The sequence below is a fragment of the Rana temporaria genome, chromosome 10, assembly GCF_905171775.1.
Source record: "Rana temporaria chromosome 10, aRanTem1.1, whole genome shotgun sequence".
In the NCBI taxonomy this organism is placed as follows: domain Eukaryota; kingdom Metazoa; phylum Chordata; class Amphibia; order Anura; family Ranidae; genus Rana; species Rana temporaria.
Genome location: NC_053498.1, coordinates 122,143,725 through 122,162,278, shown reverse-complemented (window position 1 = coordinate 122,162,278; position 18,554 = coordinate 122,143,725). Strand labels below are relative to the sequence as shown.

The following is an 18,554-nucleotide window of genomic DNA, read 5'->3' as shown; positions in this document are numbered from 1 at the left end:
CTGATGAATCCATATACAGGAAGCGGTCAGTAACATAAAGGATTACTAAGGTACAGTGGATCGAAAAAAAAAAAACATGCAGTTTAGTAATTATGCATATGAGCGTATCATTTTTTTTTTTCTTTTGGTGGGGGAGTGGATCTTGGGTGGGAGTTCCCACACTTTTTTCCCCAGGACTTGACCCCTGGTGGTACGGGTTTGTGTGTAATGTGTTTATGACTCATGTCCTGATGTTCCTGATAAAAGTCAGAAGAAAGTTATTTCATTCCTCAGCGGTTTGCTGCATTCCTGTTATGTTTTCCCAATGATGGGCCTCCGTCAGACCCCCCAGATGTGTCCTTGGATCCTGGTGGCTGCTTATTTGCTGCTAAAACTCAACATTTTCTATGATTTCACCGGAGTGTCCCCTTATAGTGCCAGTCTACTCTACATCACTCCTCACTTCTTACTACTTCCCCCCCATCCATCTATCCATTCACCCATCCTCAGAATTTGAATATCAGGCCACCCCCACCTTCTGTTTATCAGGGATTGGGTGAATGAATCAATTTGTTATTGGTTAATGGTGCTCAGAAAGTGGGGAAGCCTGGACTACTTTAAGTATTTACTGATTTTCGGGGTGTTCAGAACATGACAAATTAGTAAGAAATCTTCGTACATCACGCCAGGGCTTTGGCTGGTCTGGTACCCCCACCTACCCTCTGGAAAAAGATGCAGAAATACCCCAGACTACCAGGAGGAGACGTTGTGGTGTTCTTATTGTACATGATCCCATTTGTCAGCCTATTGACAGAAAGTCAGATGTGCGTGGGAATCTATCTTCTTAACAATCCAGGGGCGTAACTAGAACTTTCAGGGCCCCGGTGCAAGTAACCATAAAGGGCCCCCATGACCATCGGCTAGGGCACTTCCTTTGATCCTGGGGCCCTTTACTCCTGTCGTGGGGCCTTTCATTACGCTCCCACAATGGGACCCTTTCACATGTTCTGCAGTGGGTCCCCTTCCTGACATCTTGGGGTCCTCCCACGGTGGCAGAACGCCAGGGCCGGTCGCAAATGCGACCTTTGCGACCCTACTAGTTCCACCACTGGTCCATGAGGTTTTTTTATAAACATTTTAAAAATAATTTTTTGCCATTTTATTGTACCGATTACTGACTCTATTCATTGATACAAGGAAGGGGAGGGGGGAACCTGGCTGTGCTGGGGGGATGAAGGGGCCAGGGGATCACACAGGGGCCCGATCACAGCAGGAGGTGGCTAGGAGGGATGACGGGGCTGCATATAGAGTAGCTAATCCCCTTTCATTTCCTCTATATGCCACTTCTCCTATCCATATTTCCTTTTTTTAAATCATATCCCCTCTCAAGCATCTCTTCTTCAGAGAGAATAAGTTCAGTGCTCGTAACATTTCCTCATAACTAACATCTTCCAATCCCTTTATTAGCTTTGTTGCCCTTCTTTGTACTCTCTCCATTTCCAGCACATCCTTCCTGAGGACTGGTGTCCAGAACTGGACGGCATACTCTAGGTGCAGCCAGGCTCGGATTTACTACCTTTTGCCGCCCCAAGGCCGGGTCCTTCAATGCCGCCCCCCCCCCACCAAAAAAATAACTGAAAGTCCCCCCTCAACCCATGCCCATCATTGCCGCCTCACTGTGCCCATAATTGCAGCTTCACCATCACTGCCGCCTTACTGTGCCCCCCTTGCAGCCCCCCTCACCATCATTACAGCCCTTCTCACCATCATTGCAGCCTTACTGTGCCAAACAATGTAGCCTCACCAGTCAGTGTGTGCATTGCGCACATCGGGCATCTCCTGCTCCTGCTGTGAGACGGAGGTTGATAAAAGTCCCACCCTCCTCCTAGACCAGCTCATGTGATAGACAGAACACTGCCTCTATCACACGAGCTGGTCTAGGAGGAGGGCGGGACTTTTATCACAGTGAGCTCCGTGACACAGTAGTCTCCCACTGTGTGTTACAACCGGCGCGGCCCCTGCACCCACTGCCGCCCCAAGGCCTGGCCTCGGTGGCCTTGTCGGGAATTCGGCCCTGGGTGCAGCCGAACCAGAGTCTTGTAGAGTGGAGGAATTATCGTTTTATCTCTGGAGTTAATCCCTTTTATATTGCATGCCAATATTCTATTTGCTTTGTTAGCAGCAGCTTGGCATTGAATGCCATTGCTGAGCCTGTCACCTACTAGGACCCCCAGGTCCTTTTCCATTCCAGGTTCCATTCCAGGTTCTCCCCACAGTGTATAGATTACATTCATATTTTTGCCACCCAAATGCATTATTTTAAATGTTTCTACATTAAACCTCATTTGCCAAGTAGAATTTGTTCAGATCTTTTTGCAAGGTTCCACATCCTACGGAGAAATTATTGCCCTGCTTAGCTTAGTATCTTGAGCTGCCAAAAAATTATGCATTCACCACAATGCATTGTATCGTGTTGCCACCTAAACAACACACCTCAGTCAGTCGGCAAGGTTCTTTTTAAGTGGCATTTAAAGCAGAGTTCCACCCAAAATTGGAACTTCCGCTTATCCCACTCCTCACCCCCTTACATGCCACATTTGGCATGTAATTTTTTTTGGGGGGGGGGTGGGGGCTTCAGGAGGAGAGGGATTTCCTGTCCCACTTCCTCTTTCCGCCGAGAGGCTGGTTAGGCAATTAAGCTTAATCGCCTACAGCAGCCCCTCCCTGTAGGCGATCGCCTAGGACACGTCACAGGTCCTAGGTGATCTCCTGTCCAATCAGACGGCGCAGCGCCGGGCGCGCATGCGCAGTGCCGCTCGCGCAAGCGCAGTGGGTGCTCGGCCGTGAAGCCGAAAGCTGTCACGGCCGTGTGCCAACAGTTGAAATGAAGACGCCGGCCAGGGAGGGGGGGGGGGAGAGGAGCGGAGCCCCGGCCGGCGCGTCGCTGGAGCTGGTAAGTATATGTTTATTAAAAGCCAGCAGCTACACTTTTTGTAGCTGCTGACTTTTAATAAACATAAAAATTGGCTGGTACACCCCTTTAAATAAATCACGCATGTAATGTATGATGCAGTAAATTGTGGTAAAATACATTACCAAAACGCCATAATGCGAACGGGCCCTATGGGTGTAATCAAGGTGCAGGAGGGCAGCATTTTCAATATGAAGCTAAGCACGGGCAGGTGACCTCAAACTAGCAGGAGGAAAGTTCAAAACTAACCTTTAGAAAGTATTATTTTACTAAAAGAGTAGTCGATATTTGAGATAAACTTCCAGCAGTGGTAGCGAGTCAGTCACTCAACAGTAAGTACTCAATGGACCAATGGGTCTTTTTGTGCCGTCACATTTCTGAGTATCTAATGCACAAAAATATTGTGCCAAAAAAAAGTTTTTGCTTTTTTATCTTTACAGCAACATTTTTTATTTATTTTTTGTTTTGGATGGAGCTGGGAAGGGTTAAATCCTCAGTCTCTGACTGAGCCCCTGTTGAGGTTTTCCCTCACTTTCTAGTGTCATTAGAACAGGAAGTGAAGGGAAATAATAACCTGACAAGGATTCTAACCCTTCCTTGCTACATAAAAAAAGAAAACTGAGCTTTTGTTGGCGTTCCCCTTTTATTGATTGGACTTTACACTCTGTCTGCCACATACCAGAACTCCTCTATTACAGTAATTGAAGTATTTGGAGTTGGTGGGCGCTGTCCAGAGTCTCCGGATGGGGAAATTCTTTCCCATTAATAGCGGCTCATGTTTTTGGCTGAGAGGCGCAGGTGCTGGGAGATCAAAGTCAGCCGTACAGTCATTGATCATGAGAATATTCTATTGTTCTGTAAACAGCCTGTAGCAATGGATCCGACCCTGACCCCGGCCATAGAGGATTCTGGGAGATTTAGCGCTGTCAGTCTTGGTTTGCCCTGCAGTGGGTTCTGTATACACACACAGATGATCTGTCACTGATAGTGTCAAACACGGCCTAATGCTGACATTATCCAGCTGTGTGAGGAGTCTGAGACGCCACATAATGGAGGTTTGGGAATTTCTGGGTCCTGCAGAGTGCGCCATTCATTCTTAAAGAATCGCTATATTTATACAGGGCAGGGCTGGACAGTGTGCACCGGGCATGGGACACCTATGGGGCTCTGAAAATGGACAATAAAAAAAGAAAACAATATTTAGGCTAGGTTTACACTGAGCATTGATTTCTTCGGGCATTTTTCGCATGTTTTTATTGTTATTACCACCATTTTTCATGCGCGTTTTTATTTAGGCCTATGTAAAGTAAGATTACTAGAAGGTGGAGATTGGCTGTTAGGTTTAATAATGCGTAAGAAGAGTGTTTTATTCACATTTTTCAGGCACTCCCACTGAAGTCTATTGGACAAAAAGCATGCAATTCTGCCCCAAACAGGGCACACGGGCGCCACCCACTCTCTACAGCCACCCCCTCTATGACCAATGGATAGATTCATGCATAGCATGAATCTATCCAGGGCCGCTGCTGCCAACCCCTATTCAGGCGCCCCGGCCCCTTTTCAGGTGCCTGAATTACAGTGGCAGGGGGTGTTTTTGAAGCACCTGATTAGAGCCATAGGCTCTAATAGGTGTAAAAAAAGGTGACCTGCGAGCGCCATGCTTGGCGCTCGCAGCTCACCCAGGTGTGTTAGGATAGCGAATATTCATTCGCTGTTTTAACACTGACCCGTCTCTCCGCCAGTCAGGTGCTCGGTTCTTTTACCTGTCACCTGATTGGCTGAAATGACAGGCGCTGTGATTGGATGCCTGACATAGCCCACTGCCCCCCCAAGACAGGGTAAGTGTTGGGCAAACGGCGAGCAGTGACAGTATTTGATGGGCACAGTGGCTGCCATTGATGCCCCCCCCCCAAATTTTTAGCACCAGCTGCCACTGGCCCCAAAGATCTGCCTGTAGATTATTAGTGCACCAAGTGACAGCACATAGCTGAGATGTGAACAGTCTCCATAGAATAACAAAGAAAGCTTATTGTTGAGTGCTGTCAACCTTCTGGAAATGCACAACGTCTTCCCGTCTTCCTTCCAGATTTGCGGCTTCGGCTACAGGACTGGCACAATGATCTCACTTCTGTGCATGTGCTTGGGAGCCGCCATTTACGACACAGGCTCTGAAGGCCCGACACTGTATGCCGGACCTTCAGAGCGCATGCGTCGGTGACGTCACACATGCATGCACTCTGAATATCTCCTAAACAGTGCATGTTTAGGAGATATTGAAAGTACCTTATTATAGGCTTACCTGTAGGTATAAGTGGTGTAACAGCGTTTACTACTACTTTAAATGCGTGCAAACCCAAAATCTGTTTTTAAATATGTTTGACATAATGTTTCACTGTATACAGGTTACCTAGGAGGTCAGAGAGTGTTCTAATTCTCTGTAAGCTCAAACCTGAAATTAACCTCTCTGAATAAAAGTTTGCAAACAGCCAGGCTTTTTATATGGTAGTAAAGCTGCACCGTGGTATCTATCTATATAAGAGTTGCTGTGCAAATGTATTGGGCATCAGGACTAATTCCCATGGGTTGTCCAATGATTATTTCCTATGATGGTTGGCTACATACATCCAGTGGCCATTGTGCAGTATTTTCCTAAAATAACTTGATGCAGAAAATACTGCATTATGACCACTAGATAAATAAAATGGTATTTACAAAGAAAAATATATATTTTAATGCCATTTTTTTATAGCATTTAGGATGGGCATGTACATAATTGTACTTTAAAAAAAAAAAAAAGGGTGGAACTCCGCTTTAACTTTTTGATGATATTCAAATTTTTTGGGATGCACCTGTGTGTGTGTGTACAGTCCATTCCTTTTATAAAAATGTGTTTACCAATTATTGCCTGTATGAGGCGCTGTGTAGCCATACAGTAATGGGTCCCTGGTGTTTCTGGTCCCCATAGGATTTGTAAAGCCTTCTATGACTATAGATTTGACCCTTGTACATATAAAATACACATCATTGGCGAGCCATTACTGGAACAGCTAGGAGTGCTGCAGACAATAGTTAGAAATGTCTGTATTTTCAATGTTCTCTGGTTGGATGATGAATTGTCTGCAAGTCTTTGTCATCTTTGCATGGTTAAAGCTGAATGATGGCTGATTGCATTGAGCTGCCAGCGCTCGCTTGGGATGCCTAATCTGGTACTGTTGCAGAACAAGTGCCCTAATCACCCCAAAGGCTTAACCCTTCATCGCTCTGGCTGGGTCATCTCCACTCACGTTTGTTTTTTCTGGGATTCTTCATAAAGAAATAAGATTCCTGCCTTAGTCCACAGTGGGGACCCCCTCCTACCCACCCTGTATAAAAAAAAAAAAAGATGTGTGTAATCGTCTATTTTTATTAAGCTGATAACATGATCCCGCACCTCCAGCTCAGGGAGCACTCAACAATGGCTTCACCCAAAGCCAAGCTGTTATCAGCACTCCCTCTTCTCCCCTGCAGCAGCTGCTCACTGACACAGAAAAGCTGGAGCTGCAGGATCACATGACTCAAAAATAGGCAAGTACACAGACACACCCCCCGCCCCCCTTTTTTTTAACACAGGTTAGACAGAATATGTAGAAGGGAGGGGAGAAGGAACTTCTTTAGGAATAATTAGTACTTGACGTGATTGTAGCCGTATTTGTGCAATTGTGACAGAGAAAATTAAGTACGGTCTGTGATACTTTTTTTATTTGCACTAACATACAATTTTTCAGGACAAGCTTTCAGGTGTGTCCCCTTCTTCAAGGTCCAAGCACTAGAAGGGGTACTGCTTGGACCTTGAAGAAGGGCACATACCCCGAAAGCTTGTCCTGAAAAATTATATGTTGGTGCAAATAAAAAAAGTATCGCGGACAGTACTTAATTTTCTCTGGAATAATTAGTGTTAGGCTTTCCTTGCACTTTAACCGTGTCCTGAGGTTTTTCAGTTTTGATTGGGCATACCCCTCATACTGAACAGTTAACAGAAGACACTATTGTGAACATGATGAATATTTATTTACCAACTCTCTATATAGGTTGCTTTTATGGCGATCTCATCCAATCATTGGTACATTCATTTCATTCTGGGCCATCTTTATCAAACTGTTTGAAATGAACCAATCAAGTTGAAACTTGCAAACTACAAAAGGCAGCTGGTAAACTTAAAGCAGAACTCTGAGATAAGCAAATATCATCTAAATACATTTGTCACGTGTATTCTTTGTGTATTTCTTCCAGATCTGTGCAGTAATCCAGTGTGAAGCTTAACTTTCCCTGTAATAAAGACCACTCTCTGCTGCTCTCTCCTTGTGTAGGGTGACTGGTCTGGTCTCCGCCCCCAGTGGTGGCCCGTAATGCAGGGGTGCCGCCCCCTAGCCATGCTACCGGCCTCCTAATCTACATGTGGACATCCATTTGTTAGTTTGCCCACATTAGCACCAGCCGCCACTGCTCTGCCCCCTCCTGTAGTTTTTTTGCAGGCAGCAAGTAGTGGGTGGAGCCTGCTAGGCTCGGTTCACACTTGTGTGATGCGCGAACCCTGCGGATCCACTGTGGGTCCCCTGCATCGCACCTAACTTGGACAGCGGTTCACACTGCCATATGCAAACTGCTGGGAGTGTCAATACAATGTTAATGACACCCCCATTTCAGCTTGCGTATCACACTGCGAACTGACAGTTTGGACTTGAATTGGATTGCATGGGTCACAGGTGTGAATCCGATTCTGGTGCGGACCAAAAAAAGGGTCCTGTGAGGTTTGGTCCGAATGCGATATCGGCCCTACTATCTGTACGGCTTAAATCGCATCATACGGACATTGCATGTGATTTGCACTGCACATGGGTAGTTTTGATTTAGAGGAGGCAATGTTACCTATGGTAAGAATATTTTCATGACCTCCAAAAGAACATTGAGATAACTTTCTTTAATGCGGTCTTTTGGCTAAGCGGATTTTACTGCTGGTCTAATTTATCTGCTTGTTGCTCAGGCAGTCCACCACCCTATGCCAATATAACTGCTGGGTCTTTCTGATGCCACCATCCTCTTGGCTATCCCTAGTAGCATCTCTATAATGTCTTGGCATCCATCTTTGGGGAGGGCTCTAACTTTTGGACCCGTCTGAAAAATAAATGCGGTTAGAGCACCGAAAATACTCCCATTCTGTCTTTTGGTAGAGGTGTGATTGCCGTTATAGGAAAAGTATCAAGGTTATTTCTTTTTATATTCTGTGAAATGGATGTAAACCCTAAATGGATGACCTTTAGTTTGCTCTGTGTACCTAAAAATGATTGCAACTTTTCCTAATAAAAAAACTAAACTTTCATCCAATGTTACATCAGCAGGTTTCCTGATGGGCATAACCATGGACCATGCCTGTGTAATGTATGTCTCCATTGGAAGCCCATGTGACTAGGTGATGACACCAGAGTAGATTTAGGAGACAAAGCGTTGTCACCATATAAACAGGAAGTACCTGAACAAGGATCTTCATGGCAGGATCACCAGGGTATATTTTACTAAAGGCTGCATATTTGACATTTTATTACCATGAGGTTTTAGTGATTGGATTGACATCTACTTTCATTTTCCTGCCATGGCTCTGTCAGGGGATCTGTTTGCGATGGGCATCAGGCTTAATTTCCCTTTTAAGTGTTATTTCACGTGGGTTACATGGTTGTCATGATTTATGCCAGACATTTTATAACAGAAATTCTCAACCTTTTACAAAGGGGAACCCTTTAAATAGTGGTCGGGTAAATTCTGCTAATATTATATGATATGTATAGCTTGGGCTACACTGGCATGAGCAGAAACACAGGGCTTCACAAATTTGCTTTGAATCTAGAAAACAGCAAAAAAATGTTAGGAGACCGCTGTGACAGGGCCTTGTTTTTGGTCACAGAGATGGCCAACCGTTATTCTCTAAATAGGGTTGCTGTTAAAGGGGAACTCCGATATAATGGCTGGGGGGGTCTCCTCCTGCCTTTCCTAAAATTGCAGTCAGGGAACGCCTATTGCTGGGACAATGTGGTCAGAGTCGTACATTCCTCTCACACAGTGCCCCCCCTCCTCCTATTCCTGTTGGTGGGGCCCCTGGGATGTCTCCTCTCAGAGTAGAGTCTGGCCAGCTCCTTGGACTGCCCTCCCTGCAGTGCTCTGCCAGGTCACTCTCTGCCATCGGGCAGAGCCGGGGCTCACTGTCAGCTCCTCCACGCACCATCCTCGCCATCATCTTGGCCAGCCAATCAAAGAAGCCGCCATCCCTAGCTCGTCTCCCAATTGGGGGAGGTTCAAAAGGGCATGGGACACTCCAGCCAATGGAGAAGGGGAGAGGCTGACAGGCTGTCCAACCATTACACCCCCACGCAATGTAGGCATGTAATGCATGGCAAATCAGAGAAAGTGTGGAGAGAAATGGGTGGCTGCCCAAGCAGTTGCTTGTGACTGGTGCCATTGCAAGCGGTGGATGAGCTGGTGGGAAGTCCGGGCGCTGGGACTTGATTTCTGGTCGCCGTGGTGACATGTCGTGCCTTGCAGTAACATGTACTGTAGATATAAGGATAAGGAATTGGTGGTGTGCTTGGTCTACTTAATATACCAGGACTACGGCAAAATCAATTTTAAGTAATACTAATGAAAAAAAATGAATATAATATAATGAAAACATATATATTTTTTCCCAAAAAATTGTATTGCCTTACAATTGGGGGGGTCAGTGAAATGCTCCCTTTGATTGGAGATCAGTTATGCAAGGCCCCATTACACTGGAGGTCATTGGGCCCTACATTTTTAAGGTTGTCACCAGAATTGGAGGTGAGGGAAATTCCTCTAATAGAGTTGAGAACTGGGGGTGAGGGAAATTCTTCTAATAGAGCTGGATCGGTGATGAATACATTTCCTGTTCTGGCTCTAAGGCTGGATTCACACCGACGCATTTTTTGTGCTTTTTGCATTTTGCAGATTTGCTCTGCAGAACGTGTTCCATAGGAAACCATGTTAAATGGACTGTAGTTCAAATCTGCAAAATGCGCTAAAAATGCATAGATGTGAATCCAGCCTAAGATCTCATTTCGTTCTGGTAACAGTTGTAACAATTTGCACATTTCAATAGATTCAGACGGTGCGTCAGACTGTTTTAGCAAAAATCTTTATTTGTAGCATACAAAATTAGTTTCGGGTCTGTCACAAGTGCAGTCCCATGATGCTGCTTGAACAGCTGTCACTTGTGAAAGACTGAGGTGTCGCACTGATGGTCTTACTTAGCCCCTCCCCCACCCCAAAACAGGCTCCTCCCATGTACTGCTGTCCAGCTTGTTGTGTGACGTATTAGGAATTGAGACTCCTTTTCCAGTCCTGGAGAAATCTGAAAAGTTATGTGCGCACATGAACCTGTACCGGACCGAGTCCTCCAGCCTCCGCCATTATGTCCCCATCTTTTGCATTCCGCATACATAAATCGCTGGCTTTGTCCAGCGCCCAGTCTGAGGGGACCGCATGCAGCGAAGCCTTGTGCTTTTTTTTTTTTTCTTTTTCTTCTTATTCACATCGTTCTGTACAACCCACAGTGCAAACGTCATACTTGCTAGAAAACTTGGCACGTTCAAAACAGCAAAAAAAAAAGAAAAAAAATGAATGTACAATTTTTTTTTTTAACTTTATAAATATAGTCCAGCTTTCCCAATCTCTAGAAAGGCCTCGTTCAAAGAGACGGGCAACATTATTTACACGGAACATAAAAAATAAAAAGTCCAGAAAATTTTCATAAATAAGCAGAGTGGAAAATACTGGAAAAGTTTTAAAGTGTCTGTCTTTTGAAGAACTCTGTCCTTTGTAGGAAATCCGGGGTAGAAGAACTTGTCCCGTTCTCACTCTTCATCTTTTCTCCTGGAAGGAACACAGAGAACAAAGACATGTTAGTAATTATGGATCCGAGGATCGAAGAAAACAAGAGCTACAGAATTTAGGTCTAAAGCAGGAATGGGCAAACTACGGCCCGGCGGACCTTTTAATCCGGCCCGGGGAGCAGGGCGGAAAACTGACCAAGTTTTTTTTATTTATTTATTTTCACCGCCGCCGCAGTGTGTCTGTGTCAGGAGCGGTTCGTCCATAGAGGGCGCCGGAGCGCCGCCCCCTCTGGCTCTCGCACAGCCACTAAAATATATAGATTCATGCATTGTATGAATCTATATATTTTCGCCACTGCCGCCCACTATTCAGAGAAGGCCGGATGTTGAGCGCCAGCCAGCTGAATAACGGCAGCTGGTTGGCTGTGTGGAAGTGCCCATCAGAGCCAGCGGCTCTGATAGGCTTTCCGAGTACAGCCCTGAGGCTGTAGTCGGCTTCCTGAATGCTTATCCTTGGGACGTACCGGCGGTGCGTTCCTTGGATAAGACTGATAGGCGTCTCAGCCAATCAGGTAATCGGTAACCTGATTGGCTGAAGCGTCATCGAGGGACTGGACGAGGAACATTAGAAGCACGGCTGACCCCAAAAAGGTAAGTGCCGGGGGGGGGGGGGGGCATTTTACAGGTCACAGTAGTGGCATTTTACTGGGCACAGTGGTGACAATTGATGGGCACAGTGGTGACAATTGATGGCAAAGTGGCTGTGTTTGATGGCATGGCATAGTGGTGACAATTCATGGCACAGTGGCTGCGTTTGATGGCATGGCACAGTCACTGTAATGTAAAGGGGTCCAGAGGTGCGGTACTGTATAATGTAAAAGTTGTCCATCTACTCTTGGACCGGCCCCCGGGTCCAATATATGAACCCATTGCCCACCCCTGGTCTAAAGCCTTGTGCACACGATTGGATTTTACGATGGGAATTGTGTGATGGCAGGCTGTTGTCGGAAAAACCGACCATTTGTACGATCCATTGGAAAATTGTTGGCGGATTTTCTGACAACAAATGTTGGATAGCATGCTTTAAAATTTTCCAACAACAAATGTGTGTTTGTCGGATTATCCGATCGTGTGTATAGAAGTCCTTTGGAGTTTTTTCCAAAGTACAAACACGCATGCTTCAGAATCAATGCTAACCGTAACACAACATTAGCAGAAGTTGCCCAAAGGGTGGCGTTAAAGAGCTGAAAAAACACGTACAGTAGTTTTGTGATTTTTGGCCAACAATTCTTTGCTGTTTGTATGCAAGACAAGTTCATGGCCAACGCCCTTTGGATAAAAGTCCTATTCTTCGTCCGCAGAAAATCCCATCGTGTGTACGAGGCTTTACAGGCTTTTCCACGTCTCAAAAAGTTTCTCTATCCAACACTTTTTTTTGGGGGGGTTGGATGAAGGAAAAGGTTAGAACCTCTCTTTTTTTTTTTTTTTCCTAAACCGAGAGAAAATGAGGAGTTGGATTCAACTTTTCAGTAGATGGTTGTGGTGAGGCTGCCCCTCTACATGACCCAGAGTTGAGGATTGACGTGTACAAAGTCTAATGATGGAACCAAAGGGTCCAAAATGTCAAAATCTGTTGATAAATCGCAAAACATGGAGTCCCTAAAACGCGTGATCTGTTTCAAGATCTCCCCAAGGCTCAGGTGGTGTAAATAGTAGGACTGAAAAAAGACACAATCACAAAAAAATTATTATTTATTGTGTAACTACTGTGTAACTTTAAAGCAGGGGTCTCAAACTGGTGGCCCTCCAGCTGTTGCAGAACTACAAATCCCATGCCTCTGCCTATGGGAGTCATGCTTGTATCTGTTAGCCTTGCAATGCCTCATGGGACTTGTAGTTTTGCAACAGTTGAAGGGCCACCAGTTTGACACCCCTGCTGTAAAGGCTTTTAAAGTGTCGCCAATAGAGATTTTTTAAGTAGCGTGGTTTGGCGCTGTTCTGCGAGCGTAGGCAGTTTTAAATCGGGACATGTTGCCTATCTATTTAATCATCTTTTATATTTTACAAAACAATTGGCTATTATACTGTATTTGTGTGCAATAAAATTAACTAAAGTGTATTTTTTCCAAAACAATAGCATTTGAAAACCTGCTGTGATAATACCATGTGACATAAAAAATTGCAACACCCACCATTTTATTATCTAGGGCTTCTGCCTAAAATATTTAATGTTTGGGGGTTCTAAGTACATGTCTAGCAGGATAAAAAACTATATATTTTTTTTTTTTTTAAAGAAGGGAAATTTTATGCCGCGTACACACGACCGTTTTTCGGGTTGTAAAAAATTACGTTTTTCAGGCTCTTCAACCCGATCATTAAAACGGCCTTGCCTACACACGATCGTGGAAAAAAAATGCTCTAGCAAAGCGTGGGGACGTACAACGGCACTATAAAGGGGAAGTTCCATTTGGATGACGTCACCCTTTGGGCTGCTTTAGCTGATTCCTTGTTAGTAAAAGACGATTTGCGATTTTCTGTCTGTTACAGCGTGATGAATGTGCTTACTCCATTACGAACGCTAGTTTTACCAGAACGAGCGCTCCCTTCTCATAACTTGCTTCTGAGCATGCATGGGATTTTCACGTCAAAGCCCACACACGACAATTTTTTACAACCCGAAAAATGACAACGTTAAAAATGTCGTTAAAAAAATAGAGCATGTTCGAATTTTTTTTTTACCCGTTTTTCAGAACCCGAAAAATGCTCTGAAGCCCACACACGATCGTTTTTAATGACATTAAAAAAAAACTTCATTTTTTACAACCCGAAAAACGTGTGTACGCGGCATTAGATTTTTACATATATGTAAAAAGTGTCAGAAGAGCTGAAGTGGTTAAAGCGGAGCTCCACCCTAAAGTGGAACTCCCGCTGATCGGAACAGGTATTTGAGAGGTAAAGACAGGTATTTTCACCCACTTCCAGCAGACTGCGGGCAGGACGTCACCTCCCGCCCCCCCGTTGTGTTCTGAGAACACTCGGCTCCCAGAGCACAGCGGGAGCCAGTCAGCAGGCGCAGCGCGACTCGCGCATGCATCGTAGGGAACCGGGCAGTGAAGCCGGAGCGCTTCACTTCCTGGTTCCCTCACCGAGGATGGCGGTGGGGGCAGCAGAGTGACGAACGATCGATCGTCCTCTGCTGCGGACGGCGCTGGACTCCAGGACAGGTAAGTGTCCTAATATTAAAAGTCAGCAGCTGAAGTATTTGTAGCTTCTGGCTTTTAATATTGTTTTTTTTCAGCGCACATCCGCTTTAAGTTGCTTGCATTATTCAAAACTGAAAAAACATTGACTACTTCAATAGTGCAAAGTGCATAACTAATAGTATCCTTAGGCTGCATTCACACCTAGGCGTTTTGACGCTACAATACGCTGGAGGGGAAAAATAACATTATTGTCTATGGAGATGGTTCACATCTCCACGCCGAACGCCTGAAGCTGAAACAAGTCCCGGACCATTTTTTGTCGTGCGTATCGGGCGGCTTCGGCCGTTTCCATAGCCGACAATGACCTATACAAAACCGCGGTTAAAAACTACGCGTTTTGTCGCGGCAAATCGCGGTACAAAACGCTGCAATTTGCCTACGCAAAGGTGTGAATGCAGCCCAAGTCTGGTTGCTGGCTTTCCTGCACCTAACATGGCTTTTCTCATTGTCTTGCGGAGGGGTTTAAAAGCCGGAGAAACTGGATACAAAGTCTGGCCTAAAAGACTCACATAAACACTTGAAAGGAGCGCAATAAGTGCTCCATAAGTCATATCAGAACAATGCAACCTATTCAATGACTGTTCTTATGAAAGGTGGTGATCTCCTATAGTATCTATCTTTTAGGATGGATCTTTCCTATATGGTGTATTGCCTTCACAATCATTATGATTGCTGCATGTGTAAAGAGCAGATTTTCTATGAGAACTTCTCTGGGATGAGCATTTTTGGCCTATGAAGGGAAACGATGGATAAGGCAGATATAGAGCGAGACGTAGATAAATCCATCACGGGCCTGTCACCTTCAGCAAGGGGCACAAAAGACGATCTTTCTCTTGGGAAAGAGAGAAGAAGGTTCAGTTTTCATGAGATCGAGTTTCTGAAATTCAGGAGCCTTCAGCCCTCTATGCTGGCGGATGACTCGTACTCTCCGCAGCTTTTGAAGTTCATTTTGTAGAGATTTTAATGAAGATGAAAAAGGGGGAATTTTCTTGTGAGAAACCTGATCAGAGAGACAATGTCCTGCAGCGAGCCGGAGAAACCGGATCTGCTATTGAGTGCCACTTCTCGGCTACAAAGGAGGCCTAAGAATGGCCAAGGGAATTTAGTTACACGCTCAGTGCCCGTCAAAGAACAGGACCTGTCCAAGGCTACGATGTATGGGGCTAGATTACAGATCTGCACATTTCTGGCTGGAATAGATTCTTAGCGGGGGTCATTACTAAATTTTTATGCGACATGTAGTTTAAAAGAAAAAAATGGTGCCATCGCACTATAAATCCAAAATCAATAGTCCAACTGCCTATTTAAAGTGATCACATCACAAAATGTGGAGGTGCTGCGTTTTGAGGTCATGCAGGATGATTTCATCATCAGGCATTTATAAAAAAAAGCATAAAAAGAATGTCTACCAATCATAAAACAGTAGTGACCTCTGGTGTCCTAAAACCCACCAAAATGATGCCAACCAGTGGCGGTGCGTCTATAAAGGGTGCATGAGCGCCGCCCCCTCTCTCCTTCTATTGTTGCCGCTGTCAGGCCCCAGGCATCTGAATTACAGTGGCGGGGGTGTTTTGGAAGTGCCTGATTAGAGCCGTCGACTCTAATAGGTGTCCTGGTTAGAGCCATAATCTCTAATAGGCTCCCAAATTGGTAAACAGTGGGCGCAATCGCTTCCCTAACACTGAACCGCCTCTCAGCCAATCAGGTGCTCGGGTCTGGTTACCCTGTCACCTGAAGCGACAGGCGCTGTGATTGGCCGCCTATCAGACGTCCAATCATAGCAGAGGACGGGAGAAGATGTGGAGGACAGCGCCGAGACAGGTTGCACGCTGGTTGCAGTTGATGGGTACAGTAGCGGCGTTTGATGGGCACAGTGGCTCCACTTGATGTTTTTTGAGCACCAGCCGCCACTGATGCCAACAATAATGCAATATATCAGAAGGAATAAATGATTCACATGCATGCCACTTTGTGCATTCAAAAGAAAAATGCTTTTAACCACTTAAGGACCCCTTCACGCCGATATAGAATGGCACGGCTGGGCACAATCACGTACCTGTACGTGTCTCTTTAAGCCCAGCCGTGGGGTCGCGAGCACGCCACCACACTCGCGACTCGGTCCTAAGCTCCGTGACTGCGCCCGCGAGACCCACGGACCTGATCGCCGCCGGAGTCCCGCGATCGGTCACCGGAGCTGAAGATCGGGGAGACGTGTGTGTAAACACAGCTTCCCTGTTCTTCACTGTGGCAGTGTCATTGATGGTCTGTTCCCTGATATAGGGAAAGACGATCAATGACGTCACACGTCCAGCTCCCCTACAGTTAGAAACACATATGAGGTCACACTTTACCCCTACAGTGCCCCCTAGTGGTTAACTCCGAAACTGCAATTGTCATTTTCACAGTAAACAGTGCATTTTTATAGCACTTTTTGCTGTGAAAATTACAATGGTTCCAAAAATGTGTCAAAATTGTCCAATGTGTCCGCCATAATGTCACAAAAAAAAAAACGCTGATCACCACCATTAGTAGTAAAAAAAAACTATTTATAAAAATGCAATAAAACTATCCCCTATTTTGTGAACGCTATAAATTTTGCGCAAACCAATCGATAAACGCTTATTGCATTTTTTTCTTACCAAAAATAGGTAGAAGAATACGTATCGGCCTAAACTGAGGTAAAAAAGTTTTTTTATATATTTTTGGGGGATATTTATTATAGCAAAAAGTAAAAAATATTGCATTTTTTTCAAAATTGGTGCTCTATTTTTGTTTGTAGCGCAAAAAATAAAAACCGCAGAGGTGATCAAATACCACCAAAAGAAAGCTCTATTTGTGGGGAAAAAAAGGACGCCAATTTTGTTTGGGAGCCACGTCGCACGACTGCGCTAATTGTCCGTTAAAGCGACGCAGTGCTGAATCGCGAAAAGGGGCAAGGTCCTTAACCTGCATAATGGTCTGGGTCTTAAGTGGTTAATTGGTATCCTGTCCGCATCTGTGCAATCAGAAGAGAACTGCAAAGTTGGCATTGAGACTGAACCAGGCGGCCCGGAAGTGGTAAAAACATGACCCAACTGCCAATGCCTGTGTATACAAGGCCTAAATGATTCCTTACTGTGCTAGTCATTTGCATTGGCTAAATTATTTTCTGCAGTGTGTAATGCTGCAAGTCTAAAAATGGCGAACTACCCCAAGTAATGTGAATGATCTCTGCCCGACCCCTGAAGTTACAAATTATAGAACCAAATTCCAGATGGGAAATTCTCCCAGAACCTGCGAATCTTCTATAATGACCAGCCTGCACTCGCTGCCATTAAAGCATAATAATATGCGGGTGCTGAAAACTCCACAATACATTAATGTTATCAATCAGCGCCGAGACCTGGAGCTGCTGAAACGTTCCATATTCCATGTGTAGAGCCGGGACACGGAGTCATTCAGGACTACTCATCGCATCATACAATGTAACAATGAGCAGAAATGTAACTTAAAACTAGAGACCCCGCGATTCCCGAGAGAAGACCGTGAATTTGACCTCGCCCGCCGCTGGGGTCAGGGGTCAACTGTCAGGCTAAGTCCGCACAGAGCCGATACTTGTTTATTTAGCTAGATTTCTTTATTTTCATTTTGAACGTAGTTTGAGAAATGGCAGATCTCTGACCCGGAGACATTGCAGAGTCATTTCTATGCTTGTTTAGGAGTCTGCTCAGCGGGGATGGAAAGGATCACTTAAAAACCTGTAAATACTAATTTAAATATACAGCCAGTGGCGGGTTCTTCTTTTGGGGGGCGTTAAACGACACCCCCCCCCCCACCAGTTGATGCGGCACTGACAGCACCCCCCCGGCACTTACCCGTGGGGCCGTGTATTTTCCTTGAGTGTGGGCAGCGGCGGCACTGGTGTCCGTTACTCAAGCTTCCTCCGCCTTGTCTCCTCTTCCACCAAAGCACTAAGCATCCAATAGGATCGCCTGATGCTTTGGCCAATCGAGAAACAGGTCTCACAACCTGCCTCCTGATGGGCGGGGAGGAACTTTAGTGCAAAAATTCATTTGCTATTGTCACACAACAGGGTGGGATTGGAGCGCAGTGCTCTGTGCCCCTCCCCCCACCCGAAGTTCATATGTAGATCAGGGGGGCCGGACGCATTGGATAGGGGAGGCAGCGCCCGTGCGCCCTCTATAGACGGGCTGCCACTGTTCCCCTAAATATTATATAAAAATGCTAATAATAAAATACATGCAAATATAAAATACATAAATGCAGCTCTGTGTTTCTCAATACATCATTAAAAGAGAAGTATGGGAATAGGCTTTTTTTTTTGGAATCATACTTGCCTAGGTGGATGCTGCGTCTGTCCCCGCCGGGTCGAAGACTGAGAACCGAGCGATCTAACACCGCCGATCGCTTGGTTCTCGGAGTTCCGTGAGCAGAGAGCTGGTGATTGTCAGTGACCACTCTCTG

At 45.4% G+C, this 18,554-nt stretch overlaps 1 protein-coding gene across 3 annotated transcripts in view; it reads right to left on the bottom strand.

Annotated features, from left to right (window-relative positions):
- Positions 1–10,114: 10,114 nt before the first annotated feature.
- Positions 10,115–18,554, bottom strand: part of ROBO3 (roundabout guidance receptor 3) — a 414,329-nt gene continuing 405,889 nt past the window's right edge. For all 3 annotated transcript variants that reach the window (XM_040326160.1, XM_040326161.1, XM_040326162.1), the window contains one exon: positions 10,115–10,867. In XM_040326160.1, the coding sequence (XP_040182094.1) occupies positions 10,856–10,867 (12 nt within the window). In that variant the 3' untranslated portion in view covers positions 10,115–10,855. The remainder of the gene's footprint in view (positions 10,868–18,554) is intronic.